At 42.1% G+C, this 17,344-nt stretch overlaps 1 protein-coding gene and 1 long non-coding RNA gene across 2 annotated transcripts in view; one reads left to right on the forward strand and one right to left on the reverse strand.

The window, feature by feature from the left end:
• The window catches only part of MYOM2 (myomesin 2), a 77,541-nt gene that overhangs the window by 20,303 nt on the left and 39,894 nt on the right, over positions 1-17,344 (forward strand). Inside the window, exons 7-12 of the mRNA XM_083431898.1 lie at positions 7,031-7,119; positions 7,209-7,259; positions 8,674-8,838; positions 11,109-11,270; positions 14,476-14,617; positions 15,613-15,816. Coding sequence (XP_083288024.1) covers positions 7,031-7,119; positions 7,209-7,259; positions 8,674-8,838; positions 11,109-11,270; positions 14,476-14,617; positions 15,613-15,816 — 813 coding nt within the window. The remainder of the gene's footprint in view (positions 1-7,030; positions 7,120-7,208; positions 7,260-8,673; positions 8,839-11,108; positions 11,271-14,475; positions 14,618-15,612; positions 15,817-17,344) is intronic.
• LOC310673433 overlaps positions 1-17,344 on the reverse strand; it is a 471,349-nt gene that overhangs the window by 1,723 nt on the left and 452,282 nt on the right. The window lies entirely within an intron of this gene.

Consider the following 17,344-nt stretch of genomic DNA (forward strand, 5'->3'; position numbering starts at 1 on the left):
TGCCCCAAAACACGTGTTTTTGGGCAACATGACTGAAAAAGCGTTTTTTCTGGGTCCATAATCTTGCGCAGGTCATGTGACTCACATGGGATTTCGGACCCGGAAGACGGTGTCTTGGATTTGGGCTGCATCACTTGGGAGGGTATGGCCACTATGATCATAGGGGAGAAAGAAGATCATCAGAACCTTCTAATATGTTACACAAACCATTGGTCCTCTTAGACCTCTTAGACGAAGAAGGGAGGGAGTCTATTGCATTGGTAGGCACTGTAAAGTTCACAGCTGCTTGGACCATGACTTACCTGTAGTTAGTTGTTTCAAGGAAAAGTGGGCAAAATATTTTCTTGTGGGTGTGTGTGAGCCCAGGTGGAGACTTGCTTCAGGCACAGCCTTGTGAAGGAGGGAGATGAAAACAGGAATGGCTGTCTGAATACTGTAGCACAACTTTTGGAAGTATTAACCCAGACTGGTGGCAGCACCATTTGGACTCCAGAGCAAAACAGGCTGCAAAATAACCAGATAAATTTGTGGCTCTTAGGTTGCTTGCCCCGATCTAATGGAAATTGATGAAACAAATCCTCGATTTTACCAAGTGCAGGGAAAAACCTGCTGTAAACAGACAACACAAATGATTGTTTGGCCAGTCAGATAATTACAAATCGATCAGGCTGCTGTCTTTGGCGGTCAGCAGCAAATGCTGGCTGGAGTTTAAGTAGCCACAAGCCAATTTAAGGAAAGAGAATGCTAAAGAAGCTGGAGAAAAAAACTAAAATTGACTTTTATAATCATGGGAAATGCAAGCAAAGGCTAATGCTTCATTGTCTCATATCCACTTTCCATAGGAAGGATCAAGGGGGAAATGTTATTTTTCTCTCCTAGAAATTAGGCAGAAACTTGTCTAATAGCAGCTTGGAATCTGCCTGATTTAATGTTTGTATCTTTTTCTAGAACAGGTGATGGTCTTCTGTCCTTTTCCATTCAGGGAGATGATCTCCCCCTCTCCCCAGTATCTTTCCATGTTATCATTTCTTCTGGCTTCTTAGGCGTCTTGGGGTCAAATTGTAGATGTGATGGCATTTATGTCTTTAAGCTCTTGTGTGGTGGGAGGGGTAGCCAGCCTGGGGCGAGAAGGCTTCCACCCTTTGATTCCAAGCTGGAATGGAATGGAAAAGATGCTGCGCTAATGAATCGCTGAGAAACTTGCTGAATATATATATATATATATGCTTTCGTATATATATATATATATATTCAGGTGTGATCATTACTAATTAGCTGGGATAAATTAATGGGTACCAATGAGCAACTGAGCTGTCTAGTGGAGACGCTCTCTTTCTTTTATGGTTTTCTGAGGGCTTTTGTTCTCTTCTTTATACATCCATTTTCCTCTCTCTTACACAGACCCTAATAAAACCGCCCACCAAAACCAAATCTGATAGGTCAGTTGGTAGAGCATGAGATTCTTGATCACAGGGTCATGGGTTCGAATCCAACATCGAGCAAATTGCAGGGGGTTGGGCTAGATGACACTTGTGGTCCCTTCCAACTCTACAATTCTATGATGCTATGACTGTGCCCGCCACATGTTAGTAATACATCATTAACTATGTGCATATGTTTCTTTTTTACATTCATTTACTTGCCCCTCCTTTTCTCCAGTGAGCTCAAGGTGCTGTACAATGTTCCTTTTATCCATTTTTATCTTCACAACAACCCCTCGAAGCTGGTTAGGCTCAGAGTGTGACTGGTTCATTCTGCGACCCATTTCTAGAATAAAACTCTTAAATATCACTCCAGACTGCTGCTTATTGCAGATTATGGTACGTAATTAATTTAATTAATTAACAGAGTCATACTGTTGCATTTGGAAAGGCACCGACAGCAACTTCTTCTATAGCTGATATTTAGTGACCCTTCCCAAGTCTTTTGTGATGTAGTAATTTGGACATCAGCCTTTATAATCCCCATATTACAGAAAGGGGGAATATTTGGTGACAGCCAAGAAAAATAAGTCCGAGATCAGAAAAAGCTGAATGGAGTGCTTTGGGCGTTCCCTCTTGACATTCATTAACAATCTTTGGAATGGAAGGAGAAAAAAAAGGACATCTGATCATGGATTTCCAGATGTTTTGGGACTACAACTCCCATCATCCTTAGCTAACAGGACCAGTGGTCAGGGATGATGGGAATTGTGGTTCCAAAACATCTGGAGGGCCAAGTTTGGCCTTGCCTGGTTTAAAACTTTTGGGGTTTTTTGGGGGGAAAAATAACAACCCCACATAATTAGTGAATGAAGATCATAGTTATGAAAGAGATTCATTAAGTGATCTTGAATCTGTTTACATTTTTTTGCGAAAAGTAGTCCAGAGGAGGTGAAGTCTTATTAAGATTAGAAGATATATCCTGGAAAGTTGCAGACATCTCTAGTGTCATTTTTGGGTGGTGGTGGGGCTATAGAACAGCTAAGATTCTCCGCCTATTTCAGTATTCTTCTCAGCTGTTCATGCCAATATGCTGAGCTTCTAGTCATCCGATACTTGGCCACTTCAAGCAGCTTAGGAATTTCTTGGCTGTCATCTTAGTGGTTCTCTGAAGCTTATGCAGAGAACTTTTTCTTCTGATGCAAGTGTGACATTTATTCCTATGAATATACTGGGTGCTCCTTGGCTCCAGTGGAAAAATTCTTGAAGAGCCAAAGATGTGGCATCATCCTATCATTTTTTTAAAGTTGCAATTGGACACTCGTCCATCTGTCCATTTGCCTGTCTCAGAGGACTCTGACATCTGTACCAAAATCTAGTCTCCCCCATTCCCATTTTGGATCCATCAGCTCACTCTGTGTGGTTGTCTCTCTGTGCGTTTGTTTCAACAGCCAGGTATTGCAGTGTTTATTTTCATATACTGTGGCCTTTCATATTCCGTTTCCTGGAATAAGCAGCAAAACAAAATGGCTTCTCCTGCTTTTCAATTGGTCAGTGTTTCTACTTCCTATTGAAACCAGCAGCTGAGATCCCAATTTATTAAATCGTGCATCATATGTGAGATTTCACTTATGCACAGCATTTATCCAGATATGAAGAACCTGTGACTGTGCAAGACTTTTCTTCTGCTTGAGGCAAAAGAGCAAATGGTGCCCCATACCAATTGTACTCAATATACAGTGGTACCTCAGGTTAACTACTTAATTCATTCCAGAGGGCGGTCTTAACCGGAAACTGTTCTTAACCTGAAGCACCACTTTAGCTAATGGGACCGCCTGCTGCCGCCGCGCCGCCAGAGCACAATTTCTGTTCTCATCCTGAAGCAAAGTTCTTAACCTGAAGCAATATTTCTGGGTTAGCGGAGTCTGTAACCTGAAGCTTATGTAACCTGAAGTGTATGTAACCTGAGGTACCACTGTATGTAGTACCAAAAGCTGGTCAAATTATTTTGGTACCTGAGGCAAAACATCTCATAAGGACAACTCTCCCTCCCTGGGAACCAAAATACAACCAAAAAAATTAAATAACTAGACATTTACTGCCCTTTCATGACACTCTAAGCCACAGACCAGAAGTAGCAATATCCCTCTGCCTAACAGTAAGATGATGATGATAATAATAATAATAATAATAATAATAATAATAATAATAAAATTTATTTATATCCCGCCCTCCCCAGCCGAAGCCGGGCTCAGGGCGGCTAACAACAATAAAACAGTACAAACAACACTCTAAAATCATTCATTATAAAATTAATTAATGAGGCTTGGTTGTTGTACTCCATTTTCCATCAGCTCCACTGGTCATGGATGATGGAAGTTATAGTCCAATACACCATGGAGGCTATAAGTTCCCCATTCCTGAAGTATGATTTCTTATCCTCTACCTTTGAATTACTTGATTTCAGATCTCCCCTGCATATTATTGTGTGGTTTCTGCTGTATCATCTACTATGGCATTACCCTCATTAACTGGTTAAGACCCCAGTTCCTCATGAACTGCTGCCACCCACATGAACCCACCTGGGGAGATGAGGGATGAGGGAGCTGGCCAGGAACCCAGACAGCTGGCATGGGGTCCTCTAATCCTGGTAGAGGGATGTCCCAATTCATTGGTTCCTCAGGATCATTGGCAATGTGGAGATCAGATGGGGGGGGGGTGTCCTGCTCCTTTGCTCCTCATTGTAGGAAGCCTCATGTTTGAGGACCAGGCAAACGGATACAAGGGTACAATCAGTGCCGGATTTATGTATAAGCTAAGCAAGCTATAGCTTAGGGCCCCACTCTCTTGGGCCCCCCAAAAAAATTTAAAGGGAAAAAACTGGATGTACGTTTCCAAAATATAAGATAAAAAACAAATAAAATAAAACAACACCTACATACAGTAACAGTGTTGTGTGTTGTATAGGCTCCTATGATGTAAGTAATGGGCCCCGCATATAGCATATATTCAACACAAAAACCAGTGACAATTCATTGTTGACAAAGGACAGCTGGACACATAAAGGGCCCCATTACCTTCAGTAGCTTAGGGCCTCATCAAACCTGGGTACGATTCACCTTCCCTTCCATTTGCTAGCCTCTCAGGCAAAGTGCTAATGCCCAAATAGGAATTGTCAGTAAACATTTCCCCAACAAAGTTGTGCTCATAAAAGATAACTCACATTTCTTTACTATTTGTCATGCGAAGACAGCATCAACAACCTTGTTATTGTCTAGGTACTGTCACTGCATGATCTGTGTTTCCTTTGTTAGCAAGGCTGTTGCTATTTCCACAGAGAGTTTCCACAGGTGTGCAAAATATAGATAAGGATCTAGTGGCGATGATGAAGATAGGGATCTAGTGGTGACAAGCAAGAGTAAAAAGGCTTCCCTTCACTCTTCAGAAATAGACTGTTATCAGGCACCTTTTGATCCAATCTATAGGTACTGAATTTTGGCTGGTCATTTCAACTTCAATGAAGTCCAGAAACAATTCTGAGTATTGTTTGCCCTTTCAAAAATTATTTGAAGGCATGCACATTTATCAGAAGTGAGCATAAATCTCATTTTAGATTAAAAGGTTTTTTGTTAGCTGCTTTGAGTTCCCTTAGAAAGAAAAGTAGGATAATAAAATAAATAGTATCCATTGCATCCACAGTACAGTCTTGTTTTTCTTTTTGTTTGTTTTTTTTGCTAATGACTATAATTCACCTTTTGCAATATAACACACAATTTTCAAGTCTCTGTGACTATTAAATTCCCCCGATTCGCCTCTAGTTTTTGCAATGCATGAGCAATGATCTGCCTCTAGGAGGAGCTACAACCCTTAGATATGACTACTGTAAAGTGATTCCAGAGTTTACTGTCATTCATAAGCGAGTTATCAAAATGAAGTAGTGAACATTTCACCTTTCAGTGATGTCATAGACCAAAGGAAGTGCTTTGATTGCAGATCTTCACTTTATTTTTCCTCTTCATTCCCTCCTCTCCCTTCTCCTCATGCAAAGCAAGGCTGTGAAATTGTTGCTTTCGCGAAAAGGTCCACTTCACACCACAAAAGCTAACTGGGCATCCCAACTCTCTGTGTCGGTTATCATCTGTCAAATCAGAAGCAAATGTGAAAGCGATAGTTATATCCTCTTTTTTCACCTTTCCTTATCTATAATATATCTATCTAATCTCAATATGATCTTTGCAGAGGAAATCTGAAACTTCATCTATAAAGGCACAGATGTTCAAAATGTGGTCTCCTGTCACTTAGGAGGAAATTTGCCTAGTGAACATGTTAGGATATACCTGGATTTTACACAGAAGCATCCAAGCACATATTCTCAAGTGCATCACAAAAGTATTGCAGTTTTTTAAAAACGTTTCTTGCAGGACCCTGGGACCTGAAGACTCAGTGGAAGTGCAATTTTAAAACATGTTCTAAAGAGTTTGATTCCTTCTCTGCCCATCTTTATGGCATTGTTGTTGTTGTTTAGTCGTTTAGTCGTGTCCGACTCTTCGTGACTCCATGGACCAGAGCACGCCAGGCACTCCTGTCTTCCACTGCCTCCCGCAGTTTGGTCAGGGTCATGTTTGTAGCTTCAAGAACACTGTCCAACCATCTCGTGCTCTGTCGTCCCCTTCTCCTTGTGCCCTCCATCTTTCCCAGCATCAGGGTCTTTTCCAGGCAGTCTTCTCTTCTCATGAGGTGGCCAAAGTATTGGAGCCTCAGCTTCACAATCTGTCCTTCCAGTGAGCACCCAGGGCTGATTTCCTTAAGAATGGATGCGTTTGATCTTCTTGCAGTCCATGGGACTCTCAAGAGTCTCCTCCAGCACCATAATTCAAAAGCATCAATTCTTTGGCGATCAGCCTTCTTTATGGTCCAGCTCTCACTTCCATACATCACTACTGGGAAAACCATGGCTTTAACTATGCAGACCTTTGTTGGTAAGGTGATGTCTCTGCTTTTTAAGATGCTGTCTAGGTTTGCCATCGCCTTTCTCCCAAGCAGCAGGCGCCTTTTAATTTTGTGACTGCTGTCACCATCTGCAGTGATCATGGAGCCCAAGAAAGTAAAATCTCTCACTGCCTCCATTTCTTCCCCTTCTATTTGCCAGGAGGTGATGGGCCCAGTGGCATTTACTTTATGGCATTACTTGGGTCAAATTCATCTGTGGAAGTAGAAAGTCTTGTTTCTGCTAAATGAGTAATATCAGACTACTTGCTGCAGTTTTGAACCTGAACCTGTATTTCAGGGGTAGGGGGTTGTTTTTCAACCTGAGGGCTGCATCCCTTTGTGGAAAAGCTTTTGGGGACCATATGCCAGTGGTGGGAGGTGCTGGAACCCACATTGCGTGGATTTAATACCAAAAGTGTGCAGGGCCACCACCACTCTATTTCTCTGATAGACACACACAGGGGTGGCGCGTCCCATTTTGCCTTGTGAGTTGAAACAGGACGTGTCTGTGGAAAAGGGGCTGATCCAGTTCTCCCTCCTCTGTCAACCCCTGGCAGTCTAGTAAAATGGTTTTGTAAGTACTGTGATCTTGTTTGCATCTCTCCTCTGACCCTTTTTAGAGCTCACTATGATGACACCGCTACCTACACCGCCGTGGCAACAAATGTGCATGGACAGGCGTCCACCAGTGCTGCTGTCGTCGTGAGGAGTAAGTAAGCTACAGAGACAGTCCGAAGAGAAATACCTGCAATGAAGCTTAAGTTGCCCATGTCAGAACTGTTTGTCCCTTTCTTTCAGGGTTCAGAGGCGATGAGGAGCCTTATCCTGCTGGAGTTCTTCCTATTACCTGTAAGTCCGCTTAGTAATTTGATGTAGTTGTATGGGTGTTAGGAGTCTCCATAGTACATTTCCCCAGAATCATAATAAATTTTGCTTCAAGTCTGCTATTGGGCACAATTTAAGATGGCACTTTTAACCTATACAGCTCTGACCAGCCTGGGGCCTGCCTATCTTAGAAACACCTCAATCTCAATGAGCTCTTTGCACCGTTAGGAGAGGTCTTCTTGTGGGTGCCAAATAACATTTGCTGGGGCTGTTGCGTGTCGAGGTCCCCAAGCCACCCCAAATAAACACAATTCACACATAATTTTAGTTTAAGGTTTTTGGCATAATTTTGGCCACAACATTGTTAAAATACAAAAAATGTGAGTGGTTGCTTAGGCATTGGTTACGACTATCTGACCCCGCATGGGGACAGACTGACATTTCGCACGACAGCGAAAGTCAGAAAGAGAGGACATTTTGGGGAGAGTGATGGAGAAGGGGACCTTCCCTCACCTCTCCCCAAATGCTCCCAGGGGCTCTTGCGTGGCCCTAGCCCCTTGTCAGGGGTTCGGACAAAAGCATGGCGAGCCCCTGGATTTCTTTAATAGAATACCCTTGCAGCAGCAGCATTAGAGGGGCAGGCACAGTCAATCCATACCCCTCTACCAACCAAATCCTAAAACCAATGCCTAACCACAACCTTACAAGTTGTGACGATTTGCTATGCAGTAAGCAAAAACCAAATGGCACCAGCCAATCAGCCAAATGGACAAAATTCCTACCTTGCCCCTGCCCCAAAAGCAGATGACCCCATGACAGGCATAGCAAGGTCAACCCAAACAACCCTAAATATAGGGAGGGTGGGCGGGCAATCTGATGCGTGCAGCGATGCGTGCAGCAGTGGGTGGGCAATGCACTGTGCGCAGGGGTTTTAACATTTCTAGCTGTCAATCAGAAAATGGCAACATCAAAATCTCCCCCACAACAAGGGGGGCCCAATCACAACGGTGGCTAACTCCATTTTACCCGCCCAGCAACAGTGGGGGGTCCTGTCAGCTCCAACACCAACACGAGCTCTCCATTAAGGAGAACACGCTATAGCAGGACCTTCTAAGCCAAGGTTTCCCAAACTTGGGTCTTCAGCTGTTTTTGGACTCTATTTCCCATCATCCCTGACCACTGGTCCTGCTAGCTAGGGATGATAGGAGTTGTATTCCAAAAACAGTTGGAGACCCAAGTTTGGGAAACCCTGTTCTAAGCAGTGCTCCTGGTCTGTGGAATTCCTTCCCAAAACAAGCTCACCAAATGATCAACTCCTGGGGGAAAGTCTAAACTGTCCTATGTTTGATGCCTTGCTGGGGTTATGCATCTCTCTATCTTGTTTTTTCTCCCTCTATTACTGTACTTCATGCTAGATTCATTCTTGTTTTGCTTGCAGTGCCCATGCCCCTGGACATCTGTTTCTCCCATTTTGATGTTCAGTTCTTGGAGAGGTTTGGTGTCACCTTTGGTGTGGAAGGGGAAACGCTGACCCTCAGGTGTGATCTGCTGATCACACCAGAGCTGAATCGCCTTCGACCTCGTGCTGAGTGGTACAGAGATGGTAAGTTTTTCTTTCTTCGGGTGAAACGTGTGGCTGCTCTTAAATGGCTGCTCACCTTTTTCTCAGGTGGGCGGTGGTTGCGGCCTTAAAGTTGTAGCCATTTTAAAATCCACATCGTTGTCTGCTTGAGTTATTTTATCCCACTTCACTTTAGTCACTGCCAGGGGAGGGGGCACTGCAACTGGGAACACAGTTTTATTTTGAATTTTTCAAGGAGTATAATATTGTGTGATGTCAGTCAGAAGCCTACTATGTGGGTGTCCTTGGGTAGATCCCTCAAGAGCACCAGACATGTTGATAGTGACTGCTATCTCCCTGCAAATCTTCAGTGTACTCTGAATTAATAGCAATAGTCTAGAAAGCCAGTGGTAAAAGCCCTCTTGGGTAAGAGCGTTACTAATGGACTGATGAATATTTTTCTTTAAAAAGTACTGATTTTAGCACACTCAGCATAGATAACTCTGGGTTTGCGTTCACTCCCTTGTACAAGTTGTTTCATTTTTCTCAGTATTAAAATCTTTCCCTCCTCATCTTTTCCCCCCTGAATTAATTATACGAACGGATAAGGTGGACTTCCGCAGTTTACTTCCCCTAATTGGACTCATGGGAATTTTCTGCTTGCTCCAAATTACTATAGTTTAAAGCATTTATTGGCTATTAAACTCTGGGGAATGAAGTATGTATAAAAATCAGTTAAGTCAGATCCTGTTTATGATTCACACGTTCTGGAAGTACAAAGAGACACCTTTCAGATTTCTGCTGCTGATTAACATTACAGGATTTCCATTATAAAATACTTGGCAAAAGTAGGCTTGCCATACAACAGGAAAATTCATGACGTGTCCTGATTTTGAGGTGTAAAATTGGTATCGTGGTTTTTATACAGTATATGTTGGAAGCTGCCCAGAGTGGCTGGGGCAACCCAGTCAGATGAACGGGATGTAATAATAATAATAATAATAATAATAATAATAATAATAATGTAATAGGACATCCCTATTTTCATTGGAGAAATGTTGGAGGGTATGGATCCAGGATATGACCTACAACATGCTTTCAGCCAATGATATATTGAGATGGCCACTGGTTGTCACGGAAGCCATGAAGTCCACTCAAGGTGGCCTTGGTATGAAAGTTTTGTTTCCCAACACTACTCTGTGGGAGTTCTCCAACACCACCTTCTAGCCCCAGCACAAGGCACAAATGACATTACAATCACTTAATTGCATAGGTGTTAATTGCACAGTTAATTGCACAGTTAATTGCACAGTCTAAAATATTCTGACTTTTGAAAGTCGTCTGTGTATTTCCAGACACAACTCGTGCAGAGTTCTAACAAGACCTTATTGATTAGGCTATATCTGTATAGAACAGTTCTCAGGAAGCTAAACAACCCCCTTGCCCTAAAAGTAGCCAAATCAATTATTAAGGTAAGAGGTAAGAACTGGAATCGGTGGGATCTTCTTTAGCCATGATAAAATATTCTACACATTTCATTGCATCAATTGCACTAGTCATACTGATTAATTTACATTAATTTTGAGTCACAACCTCTCACCTGTGAGAAATTCAAACTTAATTTGATTCACTGCTCAGCAGGAATGCCCACAAGATTTTAAATTAAGTGTGTATTTATAGCAGACTTCAGATTAAACTGAAATCTGGCCTTAAGTCATTTCCCCCCCTTCCAATTTAATCTGACACATGCCTTGGACAGAGAAGTTTATTTAAAAGGATCAAAAGTGCATACACAGAGTGATAACTCTTGATTAGGTGTGTGCAATCCAGCCAAAGTTAAGCATATTTAAATCCCATTGATTTATGTGGGAGAGCAAAGCCTGTGCTTAACTCGCTGCTGTTGAAATCAATAGGTCTTAAAATACTTAACTTTGACTGGATCGTTCCCTAGATTATGTTTTCATGACACTGCTTCAAAAGGGTTCGTGGTTTTTTGGGTGGGGGGAATGGGGTCCAGGTGAGATGATTTGTTTAAAATGGCAGTGTTGAGACATCTAGTCACCAGGTCTCTGAGGGACAGTCTTGAGTAGTGCAAAAATAGAATATGCCTATCTTTATATAATTGGAGGTGGCATGAATTTGAAGGTTGACAGTTTGGTTCTTTAAAGATAGAACTTTAAAAGATACGGTGTAAAGTTTCTCCTGAATACATTTGCCCTAAAATGACTATCTCAATGATTCAGCACAGGTCAGAATAGGATAAGGGTCAGTCAGTCACTGCTAACCTGATGATATGTGCAAATCTGTTCCAGATGTGCTTGTGAAAGATTCCAAGTGGACAAAAACATTCTTTGGAGATGGCCGGGCAGCACTGTCCTTTACCCACCTGAACAAGGATGACGAAGGCTTATATACGTTGCGTTTAGTTTCGAAAGGAGGAGTGAGTGAATACAGTGCATTTCTGTTTGTGAGAGGTATGGTGTTCTTTGGTATTGTTGTTGTTGCTGTTTAGTCGTTTAGTTGTGTACGACTCTTCGTGACCCCATGGACCAGAGCACGTCAGTCACTCCTGTCTTCCACTGCCTCCCGCAGTTTGGTCAAACTCATGCTGGTAGCTTTGAGAACACTATCCAACCATCTCATCCTCTGTCGTCCCCTTCTCCTTGTGCCCTCAATCTTTCCCAACATCAGGGTCTTTTCCAGGGAGTCTTCTCTACTCATGAGGTGACCAAAGTATTGGAGCCTCAGCTTCAGGATCTGTCCTTCCAGTGAGCACTCAGGGCTGATTTCCTTAAGAATGGAGAGGTTTGATTTTCTTGCAGTCCATGGGACTCTCAAGAGTCTCCTCCAGCACCATAATTCCAAAGCATCAATTCTTCGGCGATCAGCCTTCTTTATGGTCCAGCTCTCACTTCCATACATCACTACTGGGAAAACCAGAGCTTTAACTATGCGGACCTTTGTTGGCAAGGTGTTATTTGGTATATGGAATGATTATGCTTTGTTCTGCATGTCTGATCATCAGAATTGGGAGTGGGGGGGAGGTAGGCCACAGCAGTCTATCTTTACCAGATGTCATCACCATGGGAAATTAGGAAACATGTCCCTTAGAGACACTCCCTTTCAGGGGTTATGCTTGTTATGGCTGACTATCATGCAAGAGCATGGATGCAACACTTGTGTGTCCACACCATGGTGCTCGCATGTACAGGAGAATTCGATTCAATTCATGTAATGCCTGAGGGAGAAAAGAAAAAGGGGTTGCCTAAATCAGATGTGTAAATGAAAAGGAGAGGAATACATTAAGATAGAATGAAGGTCACTATTTGACCTCACATTTGCGTTCACAATTCCCCCTGGCAAGTCAGAATAAGATTATGTGAGTCCATAGAGGAAGGGGCTCCATTTTAAATTCCTTCTTTTAAATGAGCACATTTCTGTTATGTGTAGCATTAAATACTTCAGGAGAAATCCTCTGCTATAAGCAGGCGAGCTATGCTGCATTATACTCTGTGACAGAATAGCTCTGATAATAAACTTATTTTCTTGCAAGTATAAATGATTGCAGTAGAATTTACTTCCAAGGAAGTTCACTCTGACTCCGAGCCTTAGAAATACTGTGGGTTTTGGTTTTTTTACATACAAATCTTCTGTGCCATTTGGTGTTGGGGGCAGGGCAAAGATTTACCATTTCTCTCTCTGAAACAAGTACCAATGTCATCTCATAAAACTTCCTAGCTCTCCATTTTCTGTTTTTGTTTTTCCCTTCACTGGAGCCATACTTTTGTTTCTCCAGTATATATTCTTTGCTCAGAAACTTACATGGAAAATTCCACCCCAGAGAAGACAAGATGGCAGAAGGTGCAAGTTGAATATTCATAGTGGCCAGCTCTGATACAGGGAGATGGAACCTGTGGCTCCCCAGACTGCAACTCCCATCATGCCTTGCCACTGGCTATACTAAGGCTGATGGGAGTTGGAGTCCAACAAGATCTGGAGGTCAACAGATTCTTGTTATAATACATGCTCCCCAATGAACAAATCTCTGAACTAAGGGGGCTTCAGGGCGACATGGGTGTTGAAGATGTTTAGTTTCATTTAAAAAATAATAATTCCCAAAGAAAAGTGAACATTATTGAAATTAAGACAGTTATGAAAGGGCAGCCAATCCACATTTTGGGTAAGAAGCCCAACATTGGTAAGATAAAAAACAATCCTGAGAGGAAAATATTCTCAAAGAGCCAGTATTTCAACAGATTAGCTATAACATCCAGAATGAGCACTCACACTTTACATTGTGGGTGCCCTCTGCGGGATCGCACATGGTGCTACAGTTCCCAGGGAACTTAATGGCAAACAGAATAAGATTATGTGAGTCCATAGAGGAAGGGTCTGGCAAACAGGAACTGGCCTGCCTCTCAGTGTTATTATTTGGAGGTTCACGCCCAGAGTCAGTAGTCAAGTTTCATTGCTGGGAGCTGGGACCAGACCCATTTAGATATAGGGGGTGGAGGCGACAGTAGCCAGGCAGTCAGCTCTCGAGATTCACCCACCCTCCCTTCCCTTAGTTTAATGCTTTCTAGTTTACAGGTTAACTTTTTCTTCCTGTTTAGCAGGCGCTGCTACAGCCTTTGACTGGTTGCTGTTGAAGGACCAGAAAGAAATTTTCCTGCATTGGCAGGTTTTGTCTTCCCCATAGCAATTCGTCACAACTTTGGTGGTTTATGGCCTTGGGTGGAATCCTTTAGTCTTTTCTTCCCTATGGGGTGTGTGTGAAGTGGTGACTCACCCCCCTGCGGCGGCGATTCCAGGGTCCCCTCTTAAAAGGGATTATATATATGGGTGTCACTAGCCATACACCAAAAGTCAACTACTCTGCATGTGGGGATATGGCCTGGGCTGCCTGCGTACACATACATCTTTCAGTGCATCCGCATATCCCATTTACCCTGAGGAGCCCCAGTTCCCCCAGCTGGGGGGCTGGGAGGGATACATGCCCAAGGCCTAAGCCAAGGTCTTCCTACATTCGGAAGTTTAATAAAGTTGTGGCCTAATTTTAATTCCATAACACGTCAGAGTCTTTAGTCCTTTCTTATGATCTCTGGGGGCTGGGGCTGTCACAGCCTGGTCACACAAACTGGATATTCTTTAAGGCCCAACTGTAGTGTAATGTTGTTGTTTTTTTGCATACTCTTTCCTTAATGCATGCACAATGTATGTTCTGGAGGGACATATTTTCCTGTATATAAAATCCCTTTATACAGCTGGATCTATCATGGCATGAAATGCCACCTCTTCCTTTTTTGCACGAATGATTTATGACACATAGCTTATTGTCGCAATGTCAGTTCCTCAGGTTTAGAGCTGAACTTCTTTTTAAAGCCACCAAATTTATGCCTCCCACCCCCCCGGTTTAGTTTAATTGAAACCCAGAATCATCATCATCAAGTTTATTTTCCAAACAATGCTCAAAGCAATTCACAAGAATAGGAAACAAAGCAATAGGTATAACATAGTCATAAATATCGCAAACACATTTCATAAATATGGTAATTTATATCCACATTAGCAAACTAACAGAAACATTGCTCATGGGTTTCATATACATGCACCCGCTGAGAATATCAACTGAATTATGGCTCAGATGTCATTAAATCTACATTTTTTGCTTGGTTTCAGATGCTGATGCACTGGTAATGGGGGCACCAGGAGCACCAATGGATGTGAAATGTTATGATGCCAACAGAGATTATGTTATTGTTACTTGGAAACCACCCAATACAACCCATGAAGCTCCAGTTATTGGCTATTTTGTGGACAGGTATATGTCTGGTGGGGTTGCTGTGTCTTTTGTAGAGAGCCAGTGTGGTGTAGTGGTTAAGAGCGGTAGTCTCGTAATCTGGGGAACCGGGTTCGCGTCTCCGCTCCTCCACATGCAGCTGCTGGGTGACCTTGGGTCAGTCACACTTCTTTGAGGTGTCTCAGCCCCACTCACCTCACAGAGTGTTTGTTGTGGGGGAGGAAGGGAAAGGAGAATGTTAGCTGCTTTGAGACTCCTGAAGGGGAGTGAAAGGCGGGATATCAAATCCAAACTCTTCTTCTTCTTCTTCTTCTTCTACATCAAACCCATAAACAATGATTAAGGAGTGTAACACTGGTTTTTACTTGCTATGGTGAACTAAGAGCAGTATCATTCGGGTCTCTTTTATTGCTCCTGTTTCTGTGTGGGGTTTATGATTTTGTCACCAAGTCTCCAGCCTCAGTTCCAGCCTTATTTGAGCTGGGTCACACAAGCAGATACATGGGATAGCCATCTGGGATAGTTCAGCATGAAACTCTTAACCTTAGGGTGGTGGGTTCAAGCTGCAACTTGGGCAAAAAAATCCTGCATTGCTAGGGGTTGGACTAGTTGGCCCATGTGGTCTCTTCCAACTCTACAATGCTATGATAAATCACACCTGAATGTGTGTCAGCACCATGGACTCTTATAAGTATTTTACCACTACACTCCATTAGTACCTTAACTTACAGCAGAACCCTGTTTTGGCACCCAGTGTTTCTAAAGTCACTGACCAGACTCCACATTCAGCATGGATGTGTATGTCAAGAAATAACATACATGTCTTCAACAACCCTAATAAACCACGTAAGAGGAATTATATGCATGGTTTTGCCATTCCATTTTGTTACATGTTCCTGGAACAATGTGGGATCCTTGTCACAGAGAAGTATCTTGTTTTTGGCATTAGCTGGCTGTAACGAAACATTGGAAAGCTTTTTCTTCCCCTTGTCTTTTTGTCCCTTTCCAAAACCCAGATGTGAAGTGGGTACTGAAAACTGGGTTCAGTGCAATGATGCTCCTGTTAAAATCTGCAAATATCCAGTGACTGGGCTATTTGAAGGGCGTTCCTACACATTCCGTGTAAGGGCAGTCAACCAGGCTGGCATCAGCAGGCCATCTAGAATCTCTGAAGCAGTGGCAGCTCTTGACCCAGTTGACTTGGAAAGATTGCAAAGTAAGTAACATGTGAATGAAATAACTCTTCAGCATTTATTCAAGCTGCAACCTGTTAAGTTGTGGGTGAACATATCAGATGACACAGCAATTCTTCAAGCAGCTCTTGTTTATTCACAGGCCAGGATAGAACTGAACTGAAGGGTTCAGTCAGCCTGCTTATATAGAGCTCCAGTACAACGTTACTGTAACAACTTTCTAAAACTATCCAATCACTGAACGTCACTTTCAATCCCTTATTTGCATAACTATCTACAGTATCCCCCTGCTGGCCCAGGGTGAGAACTTCAGTACATAACACAACCTTACACATATTTACTAAGAGGTATGTCCCACTGATTTCAGCGGGACTTCTGCTTGTATAAAAATGTTGAGAATTGCATTGTAACTTAATATTTGAAAGGATTTTTTTTTTTTGTGGGGGAGTGGAGAGGTCTGTTTCCCCTATTATCTTCACTAGCTAAGAATAACACAAGGGAGCATCAACCTTGATATGCTTGGCTTTCTTGCTGTCAGAATTAAAAGGTGCACTCTATGATCCAAATGGGTTCCTTTTATTTGTATTATTTCAACATTCAAAATTGATTTTTCAGATATAGTACTCAACCCATACACCAGAATAGTTTTCTACAACCAGTAAGCTCTTTCTCCTGCCTCTTCCCTCTGCATCTTTAAAAGCCTTTGAAACTCCTCTTGATTATTTCAAGTAAAAATATAACTAATCTGGTATCATTTGTAGATTCCTCTATGGATGATGCTTAACTCTTGCCCAGACAGAAAGGAGTGATTTTCATTTGTCTGGGGTTCTTAAAACCGCTTTTGTTCTGTTTTGTTTCTATTTAACTTATAACAAAGCAATAACTAACAGGACATGTTTAATTTTGAAGAACTTTACCTCTGTTATAAATTGCTAGCTTCAATCCATTTTACAGTGATTGCTTTCATCAATTAGACAAAGCTGAGGTCCTTATAAAAATGCTTTTTGCAACAATCTAATTCATCTTCATCTTGCAATTTATGTAAGCTATCTAAGGAGGTGCTCTTGAGTTTGAACCTGAAAACATAAGAATAGCCATCTATTTCTAACAGTAGGTAACCCAATGTCTATGGTAGACTAAGAAACACGACATGCTGAAGACAGGCATTTTGTGTTGCTTGTCTTCCCAAAATCTGATAATAATATGTGATTCTAATATGATGATAATAATAAGTAACATGGGATTCTGTTCTTAGCTATTATGGCTTGTAATCTGATAGAAATATCTTCCATTTCTCCCCTAAGCTTTTTCAAAACGACATCTAACAGGAACACTACCACAAAATCCATAAACAACATGATGTCTAAAGAATTACTTAATTTTCATTAGTTCTGAATTATTAATTTGATTGGATGACCCCAAAGTCTCCTATTTTAAGAGAGGCTAAGATATTTCCTAGTCAGATCATTACTTTCATCTTTTTTAAAAACAACAAGGTAAGGTAAAGGACCCCTGGACGGTTAAGTCCAGTCAAAGGCTACTATGGGGTGTGGCG

Source organism: Podarcis tiliguerta, assembly GCF_965153285.1.
Source record: "Podarcis tiliguerta genome assembly, chromosome: 3".
In the NCBI taxonomy this organism is placed as follows: Eukaryota; Metazoa; Chordata; class Lepidosauria; order Squamata; family Lacertidae; genus Podarcis; species Podarcis tiliguerta.